This window comes from Chroicocephalus ridibundus, chromosome 6 (assembly GCF_963924245.1).
Source record: "Chroicocephalus ridibundus chromosome 6, bChrRid1.1, whole genome shotgun sequence".
Taxonomy (NCBI): domain Eukaryota; kingdom Metazoa; phylum Chordata; class Aves; order Charadriiformes; family Laridae; genus Chroicocephalus; species Chroicocephalus ridibundus.
Window position 1 is genome coordinate 40,788,767 of NC_086289.1, and position 23,532 is coordinate 40,812,298.

Genomic DNA, 23,532 nt, shown 5'->3' on the forward strand with positions numbered 1-23,532 from the left:
GGGGTGCGTGATTAGCATTCCAGAGCCCAGTACTTCCCACTGCGCCTAATTTACTGCGTCCTTGTGTTCAAACAATATGCCTTTACCATAGACTTCCCCCCTCCCCCCATCAAAAAGCAAAGGAATTATTAAAAAAGACGACCCATGTTTGGTACCCAAGGAGATGAAACTGGGTCAAACAAAGACCTACTGCAGCCAGTGTGCCAGAGGAACGGACGCCAGGGAGAAAGCCGGACTCAACGGGAATGGTCATCAGCACCTGATCCCCTGCGAGGGCTGGCTCCAGCTGTCTTTATTTTATTTCGCATCACATTCCGTTTTACATTGTTACCTGCTTTCAACACTCACCTCCCCCCAAGAGCGAGCAGAGCTGGGACACAGCGTGGCACCCCGGGGGTTCGAACAATTCCCGTTACATAGTGGTGTGGAACTAGTGCACAATTTGTAAAATTATAAGAAGAAAAAAAATCAAGTTATTGAAAACCTGCTGACAATAACTTCACTGAAACACTTTTACCACTTACATTTTCAACCCTTTGCCTTTATCACTACGTAACGTTACATGAATTTACTAGAACTGTTACCAGCAAGTACAGCAGAACATTGCTAAAAATCACATTTATAAGCCTAAAACCTATTTCCTTTTCTTCAATTTTGCAGATCAGAGCACGTGACAGAGCAAAACATCACAAACCATCCCCCCGCGATGCGTATGACACTTCATGGGACAACGCCACAGCACGGCAGCGGGTCTGCCGGAGGAGATGAAATAGCAGCAAGCCCTCCTTACAACGCTTAATAGATCAGAAAGCCGCAATTTCAGAGAGCTTATAAGATGTGGGGCTTTACGAAAGACCAGTTAAGATTCTATTCTAATTACTCGCGTCAAGGAAAAAAAAATAAAAAATAAAAACAGCGTTCATTTAAAAAGCCTCAAAAAGCGGAATTCATACAAAATGAAGAGTATTCAAACATTTGAACAGTAGTTCGCTACCTTTCCTAAATGGCACCAGATCTCAAGTGGTTATGTGAAAGAAAAATCAGAAACATCTCACATTTTGCCTGTTATTCTAGAAGCAGAATTTCTCTCTTCGTATTTGCTGCTAAAAGGAAGAAATAAATGTGAACCGAGTATCGACGAATCTTTAATCTATACATCTTCTGATTTGGTTTGATTCAGTGAGTAGAAAAGATTTTTCCATACCCAAGTTATCTACAGATTATGTCTATATATAAAAAAAAATGCGTGGATATATACATTTCATACACACACACGCACACACACTCGTACATATATACACAGACTGGTAATGGATCGTCCTCCCTCCGCAGCGGTGACCCACCGAACCCGTGCGCCACGTCAGAACCTGCTTTAAGGCTACAGAGTGTATCGATTACGGGACAAGACACAGGCAGTCGCTCTTGGTCTGGGCTATAATTGTTCCACGTCGTGATCTATTGTTTACACTTCTAGTTGCGCGTGACGAGATTTCAATAACTTAGAATTTGTTGTATAAAAACAATTCCAGAAACAGAACTCCCTTATTTGAGGAATGTCCCTGCTCCCCCCCCCTCCCCCCCGACATTGTTTTTGCTAATTGATTACAGAAGTCAAACTAAATCACATCAGAAACGGCAAACGCACGCTCTCGTCTTAATCTAAACTAACGTGCATCAAAACATTCTGCAGCGTGGCATCCTTCGATTTTCTCATCTTCTCGATGGCCCTGTGGAGATCCTGCTGCTGCACGGGTCGAATTTCATCTTCGTCATGGCTTTAAAAGGAAGAAAGAAAGAAAAAAAAAAAAAGGCGAGGTCATGATTCAGGTGCTGCGTAAGAGCTATTCAAACAAAGAGAAGTAAACGCTGAACACAGCAGCTCTGGCACGGATCCAGCATGACACTGGAAACATGTCCCCATCCATATTACCTGCGAGTATGGGAGATAACAAGAGGAACATCACAGCAAAGGGATTTACGTGCGTGCAAGAGCGTTACCAGCACGGAAGACGGGTAATACAGGGCAGTAATATCACTCTCTTGTTGGTTCATGCCACCTCAAGCTTGACACCTTGGAACAAAGTCTTACTTTCATAGTCAAAATGAATAAAGGGAACTTATTTGTTGGGTTTTTTCATTGTAGAGTGGCGATTTGTCAAGAAAAAGAGAACTCCTGCTTTCTGTGAGTCATAGCGAGGTTTTCTAACCCTCTGTAAACTTGCAATTCAAATCAAAAGAGTAAAAACTAATAATTGGGCAGCGTGTAGCACTGGGAGCATTCACAATTGCTGTTCAGCTATCATAACAGACAGAATAAAGACACGTACGTCTCTTCTTCGCAGGCGGAATTAACGTATTCCCTGACGCACAGGAGTGCTGCATCCCGGCACATTTCTTTCAGATCACTGCCCGAGAAGCCGTCAGTCTCTTTAGCGACTTCGAGGAGATCGACACGCCTGTCCACCTGTCCAAACACAAAAGGCCAGAGCATGAGGACTCTGAAGTCATTTAACGTTCTTCACCAAGGACAAGAAACAGCCACCTGCAAGTATTGTTACCTGCCCTAAGAAGATCTTTTTCAGTCTAGGCGTTTTTTTGGTTTTTTTTTTTTTTGGAGAGCTAAAAGAAATTTATTTTATTAACTTACGCTTTGAACCCTCCAAGTAGCTCATTTCATTAAATGAAACTGATGCTTCATCTCTTAAAACTCTGTAGCTGATAAAAACAAAAAACCCAATGGGCAACCAGAAGCGAACCACTGTATTGGTACATTCTGCCACTGCCGAAGCTCCCGTGCGGTTTTGGAAGCCTACTGGGTGGCAGAAACTGGATCACAGGAAAAATGACCCAGTTTCCCAAATGCCCACACGAGTTTCCTGCAACAGCACTGCTTTTTTTGGTAAAGGGCTTGATTAGACCCTACATGCATCTTTTTATTCCTAGACAACGCACACTACCCAACGGGTCTCCTTCCACAGCCCCAGCCCTTTTTTTGTGCATTATTTGAAAGGGAGCATTTTGTTTTCGTAAATGCTTCTTTTGACCTGTAACGCGGCAAGGCTGGAGAAAGTTCCTCTCACAACTACGTTGTGTCGTTGCCGCCTTTCAGAGCGGAATAAGAACTTCAAAAGCAGTTGTTCACGATCTCAGCAACTGGGTTGTCTGCTGAGTTACTGTACAACTGCTCCTACTTTATACGGCCATGAAATGGGGAACTGTGAGGCAAAATAATGTGTCTAGCTCCGTGCACTGGATCGGAGAGTAAACGCTTTCCAGCCAAGACCCCACATTTATTCAGTCCGTTTACAGAACCTCTGATAACAGCCCCTGCCAGCCCACTTTGCAACGCATCAGGATTTTATTTTCAAAAAAGTTAAAGCCAAAACAGTCTAATAAAAGGCTAAACTTCAGGGGTGACTTCTTTTAAGTGGGAAACTATTCCGTGGTAACGAAGGCAAAGCCCCAAGTATATTATTTGCTGCTTCCAGCTACCCCTTCAACCCGTGCACTCCCCAGGATAACCCAAGGCGGCACCGACATCCACCGAGCACCCTTCCAATTCCCCACCGTCCCTCTCGCTTTTCTTGAAGGACAAGGGTTACGGCGATCCTGTCCTGTCAGCTCAGATCTCGAGCTTGGACTTAAGCCCCGGCGCCATGACCTCCGACTCGGCACGCGCCACGTCTGGTTTGGGTCTGGAGCGAGCCGTCTGGCTCCCCAGGCGGGGAAGTGAAGGCAAAAGGGGCAGCTGGCTTACACCGGAGTGCCTCCTACAGACACTACAGCCCAGCCATCTTGAAGCGCTTTGCTTCAAAGAGTGATCCCCCACACAGATACCAAAGCCGGTAACAGCCAGCTGTGGATCCGCAACATTTGCTCCCTCTGGGGCCAAAGGCCATCACGCATTCAGTGGAGCGGTGCAGCTGGCTAAGAACACATAGAAAACGGGCATGTTAGCGGGCATTAACAAGGATTTCCCTTTGCGTGATGAAGAAGGAACAAGATTTCAAGATAGGCAGGGAAAACAGAGGGCATGACTACACCTGCCACGCGAAGGACTGCCAGGAAGTTTGTCACCCTGGCTGAAAATAAGCTGGTCTTGAGAGATCCAATTCCGCCTCCTCCTATGGGATAACCAATACAGGCTGGTATTTTATTTCCCCTCTGAAAAATGTTGTTTGTGTGGCTGTGATCCGCTACCGGATGCTTGATATACCGTGTGTTCTTTCAGGAGCCGATTTAGGTTTCTGCCGCAAGGTGCTGCAACTCCCAGGCCCAGCTGCTGAGGCAAAGGAGCCACAGAGCCCACCTGCGTGCGACGGCTGGGTGGCTGCAGCTATTCAGGGAGCCTCTATAAAAGTCTGTTATTTGGCATAACTCCCTAACAGCTCTTGAAAAGAAATTTGAGTCTAAAATCACCACTTGCAAGGGACGGTTTAGTTTGTTTGAGATTTTCTGCAAGTAGGTCAGCTCTTCCTCCACAACTCCTTTGGCATTTCTCATCCGTTCCGTTTCCACATCTCTGCCTAGTACTCTGCAAAAAAAGCCAACCTGTATTCTAATCCTATACAAACAATCCAAAATGACCCTTTGCAAAGCAATCTCCCCAGTATCTCAGCCATTCGCAACGATGAGCTGTGATTCTTAGAAAATATAAGTTGGTTTTACTAATGAGTGATATTTTTTAGAATAGACCTCAATCAAGACACACTTTGCAACATCAACTTCAAGACAATTAGTGCTGCAGACTAAATTTGTCAGGAGCCTCCAACAACGTTGGTCCCGTATCCTGCCAACAGATGCTACCAGACGTGCTCACGGCTACTCCTTCCCCTCATCTTGGGCTGCAGATGGTGACATGAACACCATACAATATTAGTAACACCATCCAGAGCAGTCTTCCTCTGAAGGAAATATGAGCTATGGATCAAAGCGCAAAAAGCAGCACTGTCAGAAATTGTCATTCCTCCTTTCTTGACTTGAGCCAATAGACTGTACAGAGTTAAAAAAAAAATAAAAATCAGTATCTCTTCTCCCTGTGTCGTGATTTCTTTCGCTGCCCAAAGTGATTTCCAAACATGATTCACCTTCAGCATCTTTAGAGAGAGAAATATATTATCTTGTTACATAACAAGAAAATGGAGACAGAGAAATTAAGTAATTTTCCTCGGAGATGGTGATTCCCCACAAAATCCGAGACTGCTGCGCACTGGCTGAGGCTCAGGCTTAAACCAGTAGGCAACTCTACTGCTTGAATTTAACACCACACCTAAAACCACAAAAGATGCCTAAGCTATAACCAGAAATACCCACATAGATAATCTCTACCTTACTCCAAGACAGTCAATCATAAAACACGTTAACTCCAGAGCTTACACTGATGAAAACAGTAATACAACAAATTAACCATTAAAGAGGTCTACTTACGTTTTCATTTTTCAAAATCAGCTTCAAGATTGCTTCTCTCTGTTTCAGAGCCTTAAACAAAAGAGATTAAAGTTACCAGAGTACAAAAATAAATATACGTAACATCTATCTCAATTTTGTACTGCGTGGGCTTTCAGTCACAATTCAGTGACACAAGCTGGTCCCTCAAACGGGAGATGCGATACACGCTAAGGTGACCGATCTGATGGCAAATCACTCCGAAAAACGAGATCTAGGGTACTCTGACTCCAGGAGCACATGAAACTAAACATCTGACCATACACATTTACACTGACTACAGGGAAGGGGAAAATGCACTGACATTTAGCCTTACTTTGCCCTAAGTTTCTGAAAGCAGCTGTCTCCAAAGACTTCCCATCATCTTTAACGGAGGGCAGACTCTCTAGATCTAGGGGATGCTTTCAATAATCTGCTAAATCAGATGAAGAGGATGCTTAAAAAAAAAATAAAATAAAATTTTAAATTCTACAGATGATGCTTGGTAAATTTTAAGCAATATAAATCACATACTGTGATGAGGTTACTGAAAGAAACAGTTCAGTCCTGAGCATATCCTTAATAGCGAGGTAAAACACATGGCAAAGACACCGCGTTTTCTGACTCACAAAACCAAACTTGTTTCAAATTCACTTTCACTGCTAAAAAGGGAGAAAACTGCCCCATAGAGCCCCTGTCTCAAAAAATACTCCTTCCATTTCCCTCTGCTGTGCAGATAATTTCTTATGAGGAACTGTGGGCATTCTCATCTCATGCGTAGTTATAAAATCCGCATGGCTTTAGCTACTCTTCAGCTACCTGTGCACACTTCCAGTCCACAGCACAGAAATCACCAACCCCTGTAATATCCTGAGGCACTATTACCTGCGTGTAATTCACTCTTATAACGATGGCTCTTGATAGAAAGACACGATAAAGTACTAAAATACACATCCTTGCACCTTACTAATTCAAGGAAAACTTGAAGATGAGCAAGGTGTATGAAGCCCTATGAGCAGGCCTTGCAGAAAAGCGGTTTCTAGGTTATAAATGCTTTGTTTCGAAAAGTATCCACCCACAAAGAGTGAAAGGCGGTTCAAACAAGATAGGTCTGGGAACATGACTACTCTTTTGCACAATCAGGAAGAGTTTTACTCCTCCAGTTTTGTCTCTAAGTTTGTGAAAAAAAAAAAAAAAAAAAAAAAAAGAATAATGAAGGGTATTTCTGTTGCCAGGAGGGAATACCGACAACCACGACTGAACTCTTTGTAACGTTGATATAAAGATGGCTTGTGGTATCGCTAAGTGTGTGAAGGCGACTAAAATACCTTCAAAAGGATAGCAATAGCAAAATTTATATTAAGGGTAACTTGTGAGGACTGACCTAATTGATAAAGACCTTAATTATCGCCTGTTTGGCATAAATCATATGCAGAATAGAAACAGTTTTCCAGATCGCTTGCTGCGCCTGACTGTGGAAAGGCTTCAGCAGAACACAGGCTTTGATCTCTCCTCTCCTTGAAAATTAAATACTGCATATCCCAGAAGGTAAAAAAGGTAGTCAATATGTACCTGCTTCTTGACACTGTATGACCTGGCTGTTGCTCTCCCCTGTAGGCAAGTGCGTGCAGTTGCTTTTGTGCTTTTTGTGGTTGTTTTCAAGTTAAAACTAAGCTCTTCCCAGAGTGCAGTGTCTAAGCCACTCTGTTCTTAAAATGAAGAAAATGGGTGGGAAGCTCTCAGAGCACATGGCATTATTTCAGACAAAAGATCCAAGGAATCCAGATTTCTGGGAGAAACTTCACCTTAAAAAGCCAAGTTATATACATGCTTCTAAAAAACTAAAACCAGGTCAAAATAATACAGTCTTTATTGGAAAAAAAGACAGAGACGTGCATTCCCTGGCTGATAAGGCACCTGCCTGTAGCTCAGCACCGGGCACACTGTTCAGGCAAACCTGGTACAACTTACAGGTTGGTTGATGTGAAACCGGGTTGGCATTCTTCTCATGATTGCGGAGTCAAGATCCTGAGGACGGTTGGTGGCTCCCATCACTATTACCTGCATACACCAACAGAAAAAAATAGTCAGCCTGAAACCAGCTTTCGAAAACATTGCCGTACTGGAGTTTCAAAACCAAACATGTGACTCTTCCGCACTTTATCAGGAACATCGACATTTAAAGAAGTTACATAAGGTTTCTTGGTACTGATTTCAGCAAGTGGATTTAAACAGGCAGCTTAGGAGAGCACCGGTACCTCAGAGTACCAGATTTTTATGCCAGTCTGAAGCCTTTTGAGCCCAATTTGAAAGTCCAAATTCCAAGCGGTAACCCAAAACTTCTGCTTATAAGTCTTGGCGATGTCTCCTTAGTTCCTGGTGGTCTGGAAGGAGCTTGAAAGGAGACGATTTGATAAGGTATTAAAAAAATGTGGCATTTTTGTGCTGCGTGAAAAAAAGGCAGTCAGTTCACCAACCAAACTGGCAGCTTTCACATGCACAAAAGTGTTGTTTCTTTTTTTTAAGCATTAAAAAAAGCATTGAAAGTCAATAAGAGCCTATCTGCACAGGTATACTGTAACAGCAGTAGATGTGCACAAGCCAAGTTCAATACAAGGAGAGTATTTACCTCATTTAACCGCATTCCAGTTATTAGTTTAAGAACAAATTTACTTCCCATTCACATCAGCCTTGTTTTCTCATTTGTTATTGTAAGTTATGTACATTGTAAATACCCAGACACGAAAGTGAAAAATGTCAGGGAAATTAATCTCCTATCAATACAGCTTCCTGACATGCTGCTTTTTTGTCTGGGGTCACTGTTCCACAGCGAGCCCTGGCAGCTCCAGCAGCCCCTGGCCGGGCTGGGCTGTGTCCCGCAGCAGAGTCACCCTGCCACCTAGAGGCTTAATTATACGGTGGCAAATTGCTACACACAGAAAAAGCCAAAAGGCACATTTTTCACCAGGGCTCCTCCGGCAGCTTTCACCTTCTACAAAGCATTAGGCGTGCCAGCGCTTTGCCTTCGCCTGCGCGCCAAACACACGCTGATGTTTGGCTGAGCTGCCTCTTGCAAAGGTGCATCTCTGTGCATCCCCGGGGTCTGCACCACGGTCCGACGTTGGACCCCATTTCGCCCCCTCTGTGCTACCGGAGCTGAGGAGTCTTCCCAAAACTGGCTACGTGTGCAGGTTCTGCGAATGTGGGAATCCCCCAGGGCACAAATGCGGCTGTACGGGGCTTCCAGACTTGAACTGTCCCTTCAAGTAGCACAGCTCCGTTTTCCAGGCACTGCGCCTCAAGTTCCTGCCAGACTCAAGACTACATCCTTGGCAGGTGCGGCCCAAAGCTGAACATGCTTTTCAGGTGTAATCAACACAGGAACAAATAACACACATCCCAATGCTTATTTACAATTTCCTGCTAGCATTTGAAATTTTTGTTACCATAACAAAAGCCAAATTTAATTCTTATTCAACGGAAATTTGTTTGGCAAGAATCAGACAAGCAACCAAAAGCTCCCAAGTAAACACCTGTAAATAACAAAAAGAGCCCAGCGAGCTGGCTGTCAAAAGCTGAGACAATGCAAATGTCAAAACCATCACGTAAAGAACACTTCCTGAATTGCAACGCCATCTCAGGGAGGAGCCTGAAATACGTATTGAAACGAAACACTCCTGCTGAAAAACTCCCCAGAAACCTGAATCAACCCCTGCGGTGCCTCTGGCCAATCGTTTGCATTGCATTTGACTTGGTGGACCCCTGCCACCACTCTTGTAAGGGGCAAGAGGGACTTGTTGAGGCTCTGCATGCTGAACTGGAGAGATGGGTCAGATGACATATTGTCTTACTGCAGGGAACGGACAATTTGACTTGCTCCAAGAGGCTGTCAGTGTATTGGGGAAAAAAAGATAATACATTCAAACACGGGAATATTAGCTTCCAGTTAAGTGTTCATACCATTAGCCTCTTATTAATGGTAAGCAAACACCCTGCTTTAAAGCCCCTCAGTATATATATATATTCACTGTGTTCTAATCAGTTTTTAAAAAAACAACTGAAAAAAAATCTTTAGCACAAGCTTGAGAGAGGAGGAAAAGCAGATTTTACAAAGAAAGAACTAATGGAGGTCAGAGCGTCAGAACCCATTCACAGAAAAATAGAGATTAAAAAGGCTGAAGATTTTAAAATTGGAGAATAAAAATAATTTTTAAAGGCCTTAAAAAGATTGCTCCGGGTGACAGTTTAGAAACATACCAAGCAGGCTTTCATCCACGCTACATCCAAGTCATTTACATTGTATATGCTTACCTTTGTTTTTACAGCACCAGCAGCTTTTGCATTTTTTTCTCTCTCCAAAATACAATAATTCTATTGAGATTATGGGAGGGGGACGGAAGTGTACAGAAATAACGGGATGGAAGCATGGTTCCATTTAACAGAATTTGCCTTTGGATAACATCAACTTACTCTGGAGAGATTAACTCCAGAGTCTAGTGCTTGTCTAATGCTAGTCCAATCTTTTCTGGAAACAAACCAAGCAACCTGCAATTGGGATGAATACTCAGATCTTTCAATACCTTTCCTGAAATCAGGGATTCACTTCTCCTCAAGAAAATACTGTTGACAAAATGTTTTTCAAAACACTACATACGGTTTACAAAGTCCCAATTTTGACAGCTCGAACTATACAGCTATATTACTGAGACTTAGGACACTTCTGAAAATAACACCTCTTAATTAAAACCAAAATACCTACAAAAACAGACTTCTCAAGAAGAAAAATGATCTATTAATATAACTCATCTCATTCCCGTAATAGACTGGTAAGCAGTAATACTGACAGGTAACGAATCTTTTGGCAATTACTACTACATGCAATCAGCATCTCTTCCCAAATGGCCCAATGCACAATAACTGAGAGGGAAGAATCATGTCACTTTTCCCGTCATCCTTTGTACTCACTTGGCAGTTATAATCGGTGTCCAGTCCATCCCACAGACTCATGAACTGAGCTTTCATCATAGCTGTAGCTTCATGGTCGGAACTCGACCGACTTCGTAAGAAGGAATCTGTATTAAAGGATTCGGTAAAGCATTTTACTTTCAATCCTGCTATACACTATGCTGTTTGATTTCTCACGTGCAGACCTGTGCTATTCTTCATCTTATACATATATTTTTTAATAAACATTGTCAAAAAAATGACAAATATTTCTCAGGATGAAGAACAGGAAAGTGGAATCCCACCATATTTTTAAGCACATCTTTTAAATTACATTACATGAGTATGTACTTATTGCGTAAGGTTGTCCCAAATCTTGTGCTCCAAATTTTCACTTCCTGGAATTCACGGAAAGTGTAACCTTAATTTCTCATGCAATTTCTCATGGAAGCATTCAGATCCTGGCAAGCTAGAGAACACCAAGGCACAGGAGAACAGCAAGCTGCAAGACTGATATAAAGTAGGCTACACACTTTGTTATTCAGAGCTCTAACTCTGCTAGTGGTTGCCTAAAGAATTCCCAACAGCTAGAAAAAGACTACATTTTTCACACCTATACAAAAGGATAAAAAACATCCTAAGAACATGGCCCCTTCATAAACCTGATCTGTGGAAAGGGTAAAAGCTTCTCCAGGCTCTGTTTCTGCAAGCCGTACAACTCACTCTTAAGAAGTGCCAGTGCTACAATGAACCATTTTAACTGAACGGCTCAAGTTCACAGGGACTTAAACACTAATGTGACAAGTCCAAATGCACCATACAACTGGACCTTTGATGTCTTCCTTGTTGAACTTCCCCTCCTACTTCTTCAGCCTTATTAAACTATTATTTCTGAGCTCTCCTAAACCTGCATTTTATTTTCCATTATGTGCCCTCACGGCAGAAGTGTTAGAAGTGTATTTAGTGATGGGTTTCCTGAAGACGTAGTTCCCTTGACAGAAGAAAAGCTTTCCTCATGAACAACGCTAGCCCAGCCAAAAATAAGCAGCAACTTATTTTACTTGTAATTTCCTCCACTAACATGAGGAAGAAATACACTGTTTTTCCTAATTTGCCACTATTACTTTACAATACTATTTATAATACTAAACCCTGTTCTATTATCACTCTTTTTAAGGAAAAGATGACAGTAGATCAATATACCCAACAATTTGAACCTACAGTTTAATGTCACTCTGCTATAGTTACTTAAAAAAAAAAAAAAAAAAGTTTTTTTACCTATTTCGTCAATAAAAATGATAGACGGTTGGAGCTTTACAGCAAGGGAGAAGACAGCAGCAGCCAATTTTTGAGACTCTCCATACCATTTGTCCGTCAGTGTTGATGGCTGGAGATTAATAAATCGACAACCTGCTTCCTTTGCCGTAGCTTTGGCGATCAGCGTTTTGCCACAACCAGGAGGGCCATAGAGAAGTACTCCTGAAAAAGTAACGGTGTTAACGCTCTCTGGTCACTGTACAGAAAACATGCTTTGGTATGACAGACCTGAGAGTGTCCAGGCTTGTATTTTATCCAAGTTTTTAAAAGATAAGAAACCAAGTTACACAGCATTCCACCAAATCAAATACAGAGTTATTTAAGATATCCTTATTATAAAATTAAAGCTAAGAATATCTAAAAACAGGTATGGTGAAATTGAAAGGAGACATTTGTCTGAAAGATGACTCTTATTACTGAGACCACTAACGTTACACAAAACTAAAACCCTCTTTATTTCCTCTAAGCATTTGACAGGCCTTGTTTATAGCCAGTTTCAGTCTTGCTAATAAAACTTAGCACAGAGAGGGGAGAAGAAAAAAAAAAAAAAAAGAGCGCATAAACATCTTAAACAAATTACCCACAATTAAATTTGACATCTCATATTATTTTTAAACTTGTCACAAAGATTTCACAGTAGTGTTTTTCTAACATAGCTGTAAAGAAAACAATTTAAAGAAAAAAAAAAGTCAAACAAGCCTGAAACAGAAGAGAATTACTAGGGTTTTTTTTCTGTTTATGTGACTGACAACCACAAACATAATTACTCTGAAGCAATGACTTCCTATTAACACACAGTAATAAAACTGGGGAGCTTGCTCTATATGGAAAGTCTGCTTTAAAAAGATAAATAAAACCATAATTCTTTCCTTCAGCTTATTAGATCATGACATTAAAGTCATTTTCCAGACAGTTTCAATTTGTGACTTAAACAGAAAGTTGCCTGGAAAAACTAAAACAGCTACAGAAGTGCTTAATTTTCCATCACTTAGGACACGAAACCGAGATGGTCATGGACACAGGCAGTAATTAATAGTTTTCAGAGCATTTTCAGAAGACAATATTCCAGGGATCAGAGCAGTAGAGATAAACTTTGGCATCTTCTCCAACATTTTAGGTTCAAATTCTGCTCGTTTGCAGTAACATACAGCAAATATGGCTGTAAGGATTCCAGCAGAGAGCCTGCAATTTCTGTTTTACTGTTGGAAAGTTAATTTGTCACCCGCCGGTTTCCTTACTGCCTCAATACTGTGCAACTCAACTCCAGAGAAAATCAAGGCATCTCCAGAATACAAATGGAATCTCCGTCTCTTTGAATGACTGGAATTTCTAGGACTAGAACAGAGAGATGTCTGCAAGATTAGCCTACGTTGACGTCTCATGTTTATGTTTCTACGACACCACAGACACATTAACCAAGAGTACAAAGCTGTACAGCAGAGTTATAGCTCACCTCTGCCAAAGCACAAGATGGGGTATAACAGGAAAAAAAAGCTGACAATTGAGGCAGTTAAAAATGCAGGCTACATAGATTACCGCACCGAAATGTACTATCAATAACTGAAATGCAATTATCGCTTCATTATTAAGATTAAACTTATTCACTAGAACTTGATTTCACGGCAAGAGAAGAGGAAAAACCTGAGGGTTTTCCCTGGCATCAGTCCTAATGGTTGCACTTTGGACTGGCAACACGCTTCCTCTTTCCTTTCTGGGTAATTGTAACCTTTTTTTTTTTTTAAATACCAACATATAAATCCTTAATATTTCCTTCCTACCTTTTGGTGGCTGTAAGAGCCTGGAATTCTCAAACAAGTATTTCTTCTTGATGGGCAAAATGACAGTGTCTTTCAAATCTGTAATAACATCATCCAAGCCTGCAATATCACTCCAGGTTACCTAATATGGAAAAACAGTATTAGAAATTACCATCACAGTCCCTGCCAACAAAAAATATTGACAAGCTTAAAAGTAGTGCAAGGCCTCAAAAATAAAAAAGTAATTAAAAACCCCTCAGCTCTCAACAATGCAATTTTAGTTCTAAATTACAGAAATATTTTCGATGTTTTTCCATACATAAATACATATGACAAATAATGTAACCCAAAGTTAAAATCAAGATCTTCCACATCTGAAGCACTTCTATTGGAGCAGCATGGAAAAGAGTTTCTTACATGCATGCTAAGTGGGTCTACGAGATGTGCAGCAATACTCATTTCGTATTCAGTAAGCTTGACGTTTTTCACTCCAATTTGCTTCATTAGTTTTTCAGCCTGGGGGGAATAAAATGCCAAGAAAAATCAGAGAAAGAAACTGAATGCCTAACTCAAAAATTAGTTTTTAAAGAACAGATATTTGGCATCTGAAAAGCTTCTCCATAACTCATATCTGAGAAGAGGTTAAGTATTTCTGAAGTAGAAGGTTCCGCTATTTCCTAATGACTTCTTGTCACTTGAGTGAAACTAAGTCACATGTCTCAGTTCCCATCACATAAGTCTCACACCAGCCCTCCCACCCCCAAAAACGCAAGTCATACATTATGACCTGAAAAGCAACCAAAATAAACATTAAAACATGGGAGTTTTCTGTTCAGAACAGGTTTGCAGACACACAGGTAACCTCAGTACAAAATGACTTCCATAATCTCTACAGGAGTTTCAAAGCTGAAACAGGTATGTTACACTTAAAAAAAAGCTCATAAAGTCCTAACAAACTTTGTACAGAATTCAGATAAAGAGCCAGAAATGGGTTATTAAATAGAACTCTATAAGTTCTTTCACATACTTAATTATCTTCCTTCACAACCCTGCAAATAATACACACACACTTTAATAGGAGACATAATTGTATTATTATAAAAAGCATGGCTCCCCAAACCTCCACAGCCCTGTATCAAGGAGAGATTAGTACATTAAAAAAAAAAAAAAAAAAAAGAAAAAAAAAAGGTAATTCACAGAAGCCAGCCATTTTTTTTTTTCCTATGTATTCAATGTCGTCTTTTTCCCAATTTAAAAGGAAAAGTCATTTGTTGTGTTAACACACTTTCAGAATTCCGTTTCTCTTTATACTCAGACTTGCGGTTAAGTCTGACACGCACTTGGGATATTGCAACTTCTTATATAATAGCTGGCTCTAGCACAGATTGTGAAAGCCGATTTTTAAAGCAGAAACAATTTTTTAACTAAAGATTTCGTTTAAAAAAAAAAAAAAAGCAAACCCACCCAAACCAGAATAAGGTTGCTCAAAACTGCTGTCTGAATCTGCGAAATTTGTGTCAGCCAGAAAACAAAGAGAAAAAAAAAGTTGCAACATTTCCTTCAATACTTTCCAAAGGAAACATTTAACTTTTGGTTTTGAAATGCACCTAAATCTTTTCCCAGATCATTAACCACCATGAATCATTCTAGTTCAGCATAAGAAATGAGGCGTTTCACTTTTTTTTTTCCCCTCCCTTTTCCAGGGCATTTTTGCTGCTACTGAAGGTGCGGGGAGAACAGAGGTAGAGGGACAAAGTGCAAGCTATTCTTTAAAAGGCATTTGGACAGCAGTGGTCCTCTTTGTCGTGAATAACTACTGGCTCTGCCATTAAGTTGCCAAAAAGCAGCAGAGAATTAAGTTATTTCTGCTCTAGGTTTGAAAAGGCAACCAAGAGACTGATGAGAGCATTATTTAACGAGACTGCTGCTTAGCAAAGTTGTCAGAACCAGAAACAGCACTGGGACCGCACACTTGCAGATAATTAGAGACAACATCACGCTCCAGTTCAACAGTTGTTCCACTACTTCAAGCTAGAAATTTTAACTTGTTATAAAATGTAAGCACTGAAAACGCTATAACAGCCTAGTCACTGAGATTTACTAAAAAATAATTCTAGTTTTTTTTATTATTCCACATACTTTTGCAAATTATTTTGTTGGTTATTGCAAGTCCAGTTTTCAGTGAGCAGATTTCTCTGTATGAGCAGTAATGAACAACACAGCATTTCACAGAAATATTTATGAATAAAATCCTACCTGTTTCTGAGCTTCTACTTTTTGCTTTCTGGTCGGATCAATGGCATCGACCATCCATTTAATGGTAAAATATGTTACAGCACCAAATATGGTTAAACGAAAAATTAATCCAACCACTTCATTCCGGCTCAGGGGACGTGAAAATGCTTCAGCATGGACCATTTTGCCTCTCAACACTAAATGTAAAAAAGCACAGGAAGGGACAGAAAGAAAGAAAATTAAAGCTGCCTTATATTTAAACACCATTTTATAAAACCCATTTCCCATATACACAGTGGGCATAGAGCTTATCATGAAGTTATAATGAAATACCTCAACAATAGCACAACCCCAAGATATAAAACTGAGCAAGATTAAAACGTGCAGCACCGAGTATAACAATGGTTTCATTTCCACTTTCACTGAGCAGAGAAGAAATGGCAGCAACAATTTGAGGCCTTACTTCTTGACTGACTACATGCAAAAAAGTCTTGATTTCACTCTTCCCTCAAGAAATCTGCCTTCCTTTCAGCTATACAATATCCTAATAAAGTAACAAAGATTACTTTATTTCAGTGCCAAGTTTGCATTAAGACTGCCATTTTGTGACCGTTATTGACCCAAGAATGCCAAGTCATGGAGACAAAGATAACTACGTTATTTAAACAGGAAGTTCTTTCTCCTAAGAAGTAGTTTAAAGGAAAGGCACCCAATTGCCACACTAAGGAGCGAGCGACGACTTGTATTTGAACAAAATGAGGTTAAACGCTGGAGCCTGCACCTAGCAGAATATATTTTGAGTTATTAATATCCTCAGAAAACTGAAAATGCTGGATATGGCACACAGCTATCAAGGGAAAAGGCTGTCTACTGTATGAGCCAAACCCAGAAAGTATAGCACCTTCAAGTTCAGTGAGCATGCCTCAGAGACGAAAAATCTCTTCCGAAAACATTGAAAAATGACTTACAAAACCGGGGCCCTCTTTCTGCAGTCCACTTTCTCCTCAGCTGGTGGGGTTTCCACTTGAGAATCCCCAGCGGTCTCCTTGCTCGCTGCCTGATTTCCCCGCTCCAAGGGCAAAACCAGTGGCAATTCCTTTGGCGGCTTCCAACGCTCTCTGGCTGGTCTCCAAACGGAGCTGTCAGCCAGGAAAAAGCCAAGCTACCTAGAGCCAAGATATTCTTGAATTCTCCCCCTCACTTGGCTAGTGGTCGCACGATGTCGACCCTGTCTTCGACTCAAGGCATAGAGCCTGTTTACAAGGATTTGGCAGGCTGGAATTAAGAGAACCGCCGCGATCCGTTTACCAAAAGACGCCAGCGGCTCACTACCATATTCCAGTGCGCAGACTGCTAAAACAGTTTCGGTTTTCTTTTTAACTCTTCAATCTCTGTTTAGAAATTTAAGCATCAAGGCAGTTGCTGTGCATACCTGCTTGGAAATCAAATAAAATTTGCATGCTTAGGCATCTAAGCAAGTAATACAGAGCTAGGAGGTTCTGCATGTTCTCTTAAGCCTGATATATTAAACTAAAAGGGCAAACAAGAAAAAAAGCTTCCAAAAAAGACGAGAATCCTATGAAAAAAACTCCACTTTTTATGCAATCCTTGCCCTGAATACCAATTGTAAGAAAAAAACCCCAAAACTTTAGCCGGAGAGAAATTTAAGGATAACCTTTCCAAACGAAGCTCTCCTTGCCCCGCGCGAATTTTAGCATGTATTTTCTGGGCAGATGGCCGAGATAACGAGCAGGGCAGCTAATTGCTCAGCAACCCTCAGCTCCCGACGGCTGGTTCCCGTTCCGTTCCCTCAGGGCGGCCGAGGGACAGCTCGGTCACCGGGAGGACAGCCCGGCCTCTCCCCGTTTCCCCTTCAAGGGCTCGGTTTCTACCCCCCCGGGGCCGCTTCCCGGACAGGCCGCCCAGACCAGGCGGGGGCCGGAGGTGACGGGAGAGAAGGGGCATGGCCACCCTGCCCAGCTGAGGGCAGGAGCAGGCCTCGGGGAGCCCCCGGCGCCCGGCCATGGTGGCGCGGTGAGGGGAAGGCGGCACCGGTAAGGGCCGGACCCGCCGCCCGTGACCTTCCCGCCGCCCGGTAGTTGTCGGCGAGGCGACGGGCGGCCGGCCAGGCCCTCTCCCTCCCTCCCGCCGGGTCACTCACCCCTCGGGCCGGTCTCGCGGAGGGAAGAAGGGAGGAAGGAGGAAGGAAGGCGGAAGGCGGCGGCGGCAGCAACGCGAACGCGAACGCGGGCTCGGGCGCGGGCTCGGGCTCGGGCTCGGCGGCGCGTCCCGCGCTTCCCCCTCCGGCCGGCTCCCGCCGCCCCGCACCGAAGGTTCCGCCCGCCAGAAAAAAGGTTGAAATAAGGGAAAGTTTGGGAAAACGAGGGGTTTGGCAGATTTGGGATGCCACGGGGATCTGCCAGAATGAAAATCGTGGAAATTTAAGGATTCATTGGTAGTTTGCTAAGAGATACTGAGGTAATATCTTGCCAATTTCAACTTGTAATGAAAACAGTAACTTTACTCTCTCTCTCTAGTAAGAGAAAAATGTACAGAAAAAGGTTTAAATAAGGGGACCTCTGTAATTAGTGTAATCAATCCAAAGTTTTGGCAACTTTTCTTCAACTCTTCTGTGCTTGTGTCCGTGCTGCTGAAGGTTTAAGGCCTTTCGGACCTAGAGAGCCTCATCGCTTTGGTTTGCGCTTCCCTGGCATTCACACGTTGTCCAGGGGCTTGCTAACCGGGATCATCATTTGTTTGTCAAGAGCAGTTAGCTTTTCGTACAACACTAATTTTATTATGGGTCCTTTTCAGACGTCATCCCTCGTACGCAAAGGCAGGTGGTGCACCCACCCAGGAGACTGCCGAAGCTGCTGGTGGCCCCCGTGGACAAGGACCTGCGGAGCAGATCTGCTCCAGCTTCACGTTTCCAGCTTTTTCCAGTTTCGTGAAAACACTATTGTGTTTGAATTACCATCACCGCAGGAAAATATTTTGGACCCCTTCTTTTTTTTTTCTCCCACTCTTAAATCACAGATCAGACCTTCTGCCCTGTGACTCCTCCACCGTACCTGCTCCGCCAGCACCGCCACAGGAGAGAAGGTGACGCTGAATTTCCTCCCCGCGGCTGACCTCGTTCGTGAGGAACCCCAGGCATGCTCTCTGTTCACCCGAGTGGGATGTCACCCACCCCACCAGTCATTGTGCCGATCGTGCGTGGTGTTTCCATCATTAAATACATGTGTAGAAAAATTTAATTGTAAAATAAATGTACCAGTGTTTAAATGCACCTGTTGATTTCCAGGCGGCCTGCCTTTTCTGCTGCTTCTCCAGTCTTTGACGTTAAATAAGATTATAATCTCGAGAATTATTTTTTTTCAAGCTATGTACTATATGTGAACAGTTTCCCTTTGATGTTTAAAAATGAACTAGATGTAATTAGTGATGCTGACAGCTTTTGCTATTAATTTGAGGCTTATAGTTATTCTTGCAATCACCCCTTTTGAATAGAAAAAGGATAATCAATCATTTCACAGTCTGCGTTTCATGCACCAGGAAAACACTGTTGTGTTCAAATTACTGTTACTGTAGGAAAATATTTAGGACCTTTCTGTTTTTTCTCCCACTCTTAAAAAAGTGACACCTGTTTTGCTGCAATTAAGGAGCAATGCGAATACGCATACAAGTAATAAAAGCTCGAAACCTACGTTTTGTCACCACTATTTGACAGCTGTGGTGGTAACCTTTGAAAGAAACGGTCTGTTGAAAAATACTTAAAAAAATTTTGAGAGATGTAACTTTCCAGAAGCCGAGCCAGGTCAGGTTGAAGGTGAGGTTGTGCAGAATGCATAAATTGGATTGGGTCCTAATTTCTCAAAACATTGAGAGATTATAATTTCTTGAACAAATATTTCTTAAGAATGGTGAGAAACACCAAATTCATCCCGCTTTCCTAAATACACAGCCTCGAAACCTCTACATTGCTGAAGGCTTGACGTAGGATGCAACGTACTGCTAGGGCCTGAGGAACCCACAATTTATTGTCATGTAGACAATTATTCTATCACCCAATGACCCCTCCCTACCCAGGAAGGGGCATCGGGGAAAAAAGGAAACCCGAGGGTTGAAATACAAGCAGATTTAATCCAATAAAACTAAATAATTAACATCAATAACACTAAAGAATCAGTATTGATCCCAATGCTAATATAAAATGCACAGGGACTATGCTCAGCCCATTCTGTCCTCGAAGCTGTGCACTCCCAGCAGGGGACAGCAAATGTGGGACCCTGCGAGCGCTGCGGCTGCGGGAGGAAGGGAAGGGCTCAGGGCTCCATCACCAGGGCAAGGAGTTCTCAGGATGGCAGCCATCACGGGAGAGAGAGAACTCCTCAGCACGCTTACTAATTGAATGTGACGTTTGTGGTATGAAATAATCCTGTTGGTCAGCTTGGGTCAAGTGCCCGTGTGTCGCTCCTCCTCATCCACACACCTGGCTAGCTCAAAAACCCCAAGACCTTGAAACCCACATGTCATAGCTGGCTATAAAGTAAATATTTTCACAAATTCAGACACTAAAGTCTTCTAAAAGTGCGGTTTTCCCAAGAAGATAAATTAGTCCTGTGTGGCCCAAACCAGCCACTCACTCTAGAAGCTGATCCTACGGAGGTCTCCACAAAGTCTCCATCCCTCTGGTACTGCTGGAGCTTTCCCTGTTTGCACAGCCCTGGCCACAGCAAGGTGTTGCTTTGCCGTCGCTTGTGCCATCTCTGCACGAGGTTGATCGGGAGCTGCAGGAGCCAGGAGAGATTACCAGCCTGCTGCTGGCTGACTGTTCCTTTCCAGTGTTAGTGTGAACTGGGCCGTAGCTTTCATTTTGTATCTTCTAGTAAAAGCACCTGTCTGAAAGAGAAATGTACTGGAAATCATGGGTTTCTACTGGGAAAAAAAAAAAAAGGTCTTTGTGGCAGCTGCTGTCCCCAGGCACTTGGCGTGCCTTGGCTGCTTCGGACCATGGAGTACACTTCCTACTTAAGGATGGATCTACAAAGTGGTAACGTAAGTTGAAACTCATTCATCATGCTTTTTCATTAATTTTGGTTTTGCAGCTATGGAAAAAGAGAACATTTTGGGGGTTTGGGGTTTATGAGATAAATAGAAAGCAAAGCAAAGCGTATGGAAAGAACAAAATGAGTGATGGGAAAAAAAAGAACAAGCTGGATGAAAGGGGAATGCCTAGGAATAGCATGTAGTGTTTATTCTCAAAAAGACTCTTCCGAGCTTCACCAAGTAGCAGGTCAAAGACTTCCCGAGTCAGAGGATGCATTGTATTTTATAGCCAGTTCTTTTCATGGATTTGTCTACTCTCTCCTTAAAAACTCTGGGCATCTGTGGCATTCTGTAGCTGAGTTTACTCGGCTTCATGCCACGACACTGCCTACCTCTCTTTATTGTTTTGAACCTGTCACCAGCATCTGGAACGTCTACATTTTATACTGAGGAGATGGCAAAGCAAGCAGTCCCTGGCCAACCTCTTCAGTAGCTTAAGATTTTATAGACCTCTAGCTAGCTTTTTAAAGTGGGCCCTCAACCGTACGCACAGTTGAAGATGGAGGCACAGCATGAATATTAACAGTGGCATAATTATGTTCTCTTTCCCTATCCTACCAACTGCCGACATAGTTCCGCAGGTTGGATCATGAGATTTCAGCAGCGATCGTCATTACAAAGATCATCGCCGCATGGCGTGACGAAAATCTGTCTGGGGCCTTGCTGGCACAATGGTCACTGATAGACACCTACTGCTCAGACCGCTTTTTAGCCTTGGAATCAAGAATCTAGCAAAAGGACTTTCAATTAAGCCATACCAACTTCCTAGCAACATATACATCGTCAGATGTTAGAAAGAGAGAGGCAGTCGTAGGACTTTTGGAAATGTTTTCAAAGAAAGCCACATCTGTATTTGTCGATGGACAACCGCCGAGTCCAGGACCTAAAGGTAGGTTTCATGGTTTCATTGCATACATTTGAAGTTTGGGAAAGGAACAGTATGATCTCGCTGCACACACACACGAGTTGATCCCAAAATAACCGTGAGCTGCCAGTGTGTGATCACGAAACAAGGCCCTGAGAGGTCTTGGGAGCAATGTTCCCAGCAGGGTTTGGAAGGGATTAATACCATTGTCCTTGGTGCTGGCAAGACACCCTCGGGAACGCTGCATGCCATTCTGGTCACCTACATAGAAGAGAAATAAATAAAGAGAGGAGAAAGTCGCTGCTGAGATGAGGGAGAGGAGAAAGTGAGGGGAGCTCAGCTAGCTTAGCGTAGTCAGGCAATGGCCAAGAGGGACGTTTCTTCCTGCAAGCACACAAAGGGTAAAAAGGGTAAATGCTATGGAGTAGGAGCTATTTAAGGCCAAGGCTGGCACAAGAATAAATGGATACAAACCAGTCACAAATATATTTAGCATGAAAATCAGAAGAAGGTTCTGGGAACAGCTTCCCAGTGGGAATAATGGTGGCAAAAGATCTTAAGATGAAACTTGATACATTTATGAAAGGAATTATATAATGTAGCATTTGCAAAGGCTGAAGGCTGCAGCAACCCAGGAAATCCCTCCACCTTATGTTCCAGTTTATTTTGAGCCCTTAAAGGCAAAGCATAGCATTTCACCCTCCCATTCCTCTTTCTGCTCCAGCCATCCGCAGCCGGACTTCAGCACCTCTCTTAAAAGCTGTTTAAAGATCAAAGAAGACTCTGAAATTATCTTGCACTTTTGAATTCCTTTTTGCTGTTCCTCAGAAAGGAAAAGGAAAGTTTTGTAAAGTATTGCCGAATTTACATATGCAAAAATTGCTATTTAATACATCTTCTCATACACAGAGTACTGTTTTATCCAATTTTTTCTACTTGCCAGACTTGGCTATTAACTAATTTCCCATAGCATCCAACCAATATGCAAGTGAGTGCTATTTTACTCCAAGTTGTTCTGCTCAAGTGTACTTGATAGCTATTCCCTGGGTAATGCAATTACTAAGCAAACCATGGAGAAATTTACCACTTCTATTCCTGCGAGGGAGATCTTCACTGTGGTCTGATGGGTCTAGCAAGATACAAAGTCTCTTTGGCAAGGTGTCTTTCCCTGCCAGCCTCAGACACATTTGAGGTCGACTTATGAATTAAGCCTACGATCTGTTCTTTAGGGAGACACCTGCCTGGTTTACGTCATCTGCTTTTCATGAAGAGAAGGGAAAAAGGAACGCATGGGTTCTCCTCTTCCCACCAGGCTGGGCCTTTCCATGGTGTCTCTTTTCTAGTTGTATAGGAAGTGGTTTCATTTTCCTTTTTCTCCTGTTTCTTGTGGATTGTTGGAGATGTCCATCACCCCTTCATAAAACAAACAACTGGCTTCTCGCTCCCTTTAAATAACTCCCTTCTTGTTCTTGGAAGGTATGTTATCTTTGACCTCTGTGGGATATCCCTCACATTACTGTCCAACAAGAGAATAAAGTGAAGACAGTATGTTTGAGGAAGGCAGATTTACAAATTTACTTGCCCTGTTTCTTCAAATGTATTATCTGGCAAGCTCTCTCCTGATCCCTTAGCATTTGGGGCAGATGACCTCCAGCAGATTTCACTTCTGATGCTTTACAGAAGTCATACATTTCAACCCGCCTTAAAATGTTGTTTTGTATTACCTCAATAGGCTAATATTTCACCTTTCTGCACAAAAAAAGGAAAAAAATCACACACACACACACCCCAAACATGCCCTACCAAACTATGAGAAAGATGGAAACTGGTAACTGAAACTGCAGCCAGTGTTCAGATTCAGCAGCTCAGGCTGACAGGCTG

The 23,532-nt window shown here is 42.4% G+C and overlaps 1 protein-coding gene and 1 long non-coding RNA gene across 4 annotated transcripts; one reads left to right on the forward strand and one right to left on the reverse strand.

Annotated features, from left to right (window-relative positions):
• Positions 1 to 174: 174 nt before the first annotated feature.
• On the reverse strand, positions 175 to 17,986 carry ATAD1 (ATPase family AAA domain containing 1). Of its 3 annotated transcripts, none has more exons than XM_063340150.1 (10): positions 17,839 to 17,986; positions 15,699 to 15,874; positions 13,860 to 13,958; positions 13,464 to 13,584; positions 11,647 to 11,847; positions 10,390 to 10,496; positions 7,396 to 7,485; positions 5,428 to 5,478; positions 2,328 to 2,464; positions 175 to 1,775 (listed from the first exon to the last, which is right to left on the reverse strand). In XM_063340150.1, the coding sequence occupies exons 2-10, from the start codon at positions 15,858 to 15,860 to the stop codon at positions 1,655 to 1,657; spliced, it is 1,089 nt and encodes a 362-aa protein (XP_063196220.1). In that variant the 5' UTR covers positions 15,861 to 15,874; positions 17,839 to 17,986; the 3' UTR covers positions 175 to 1,654. The 3 variants fall into 3 exon arrangements, with proteins under 3 accessions (XP_063196220.1, XP_063196217.1, XP_063196219.1); XM_063340147.1 differs by lacking the exon at positions 17,839 to 17,986 and adding an exon at positions 17,353 to 17,598; XM_063340149.1 differs by lacking the exon at positions 17,839 to 17,986 and adding an exon at positions 16,646 to 17,019.
• LOC134518001 (uncharacterized) lies at positions 17,887 to 18,707 on the forward strand. Its single transcript, XR_010071806.1, has 2 exons — positions 17,887 to 18,031; positions 18,492 to 18,707. It is a non-coding gene; the product is annotated as an uncharacterized LOC134518001 (long non-coding RNA).
• Positions 18,708 to 23,532: the final 4,825 nt, after the last annotated feature.

What these genes read in the sequence shown, in the direction of transcription:
- ATAD1 (XM_063340147.1), bottom strand. Translation starts at nt 17,395, where the DNA reads ATGCTAAAATTCGCGCGGGGCAAGGAGAGCTTCGTTTGGAAAG. An exon ending in TAGACCCACTTAGCATGCAT is followed by an intron (nt 13,585 to 13,859) that starts GTAAGAAACTCT and finishes TTTCCATATTAG; the next exon opens with GTAACCTGGAGTGATATTGC. An exon ending in GGTTTCACATCAACCAACCT is followed by an intron (nt 5,479 to 7,395) that starts GTAAGTTGTACC and finishes CTTTTGTTTAAG; the next exon opens with GCTCTGAAACAGAGAGAAGC.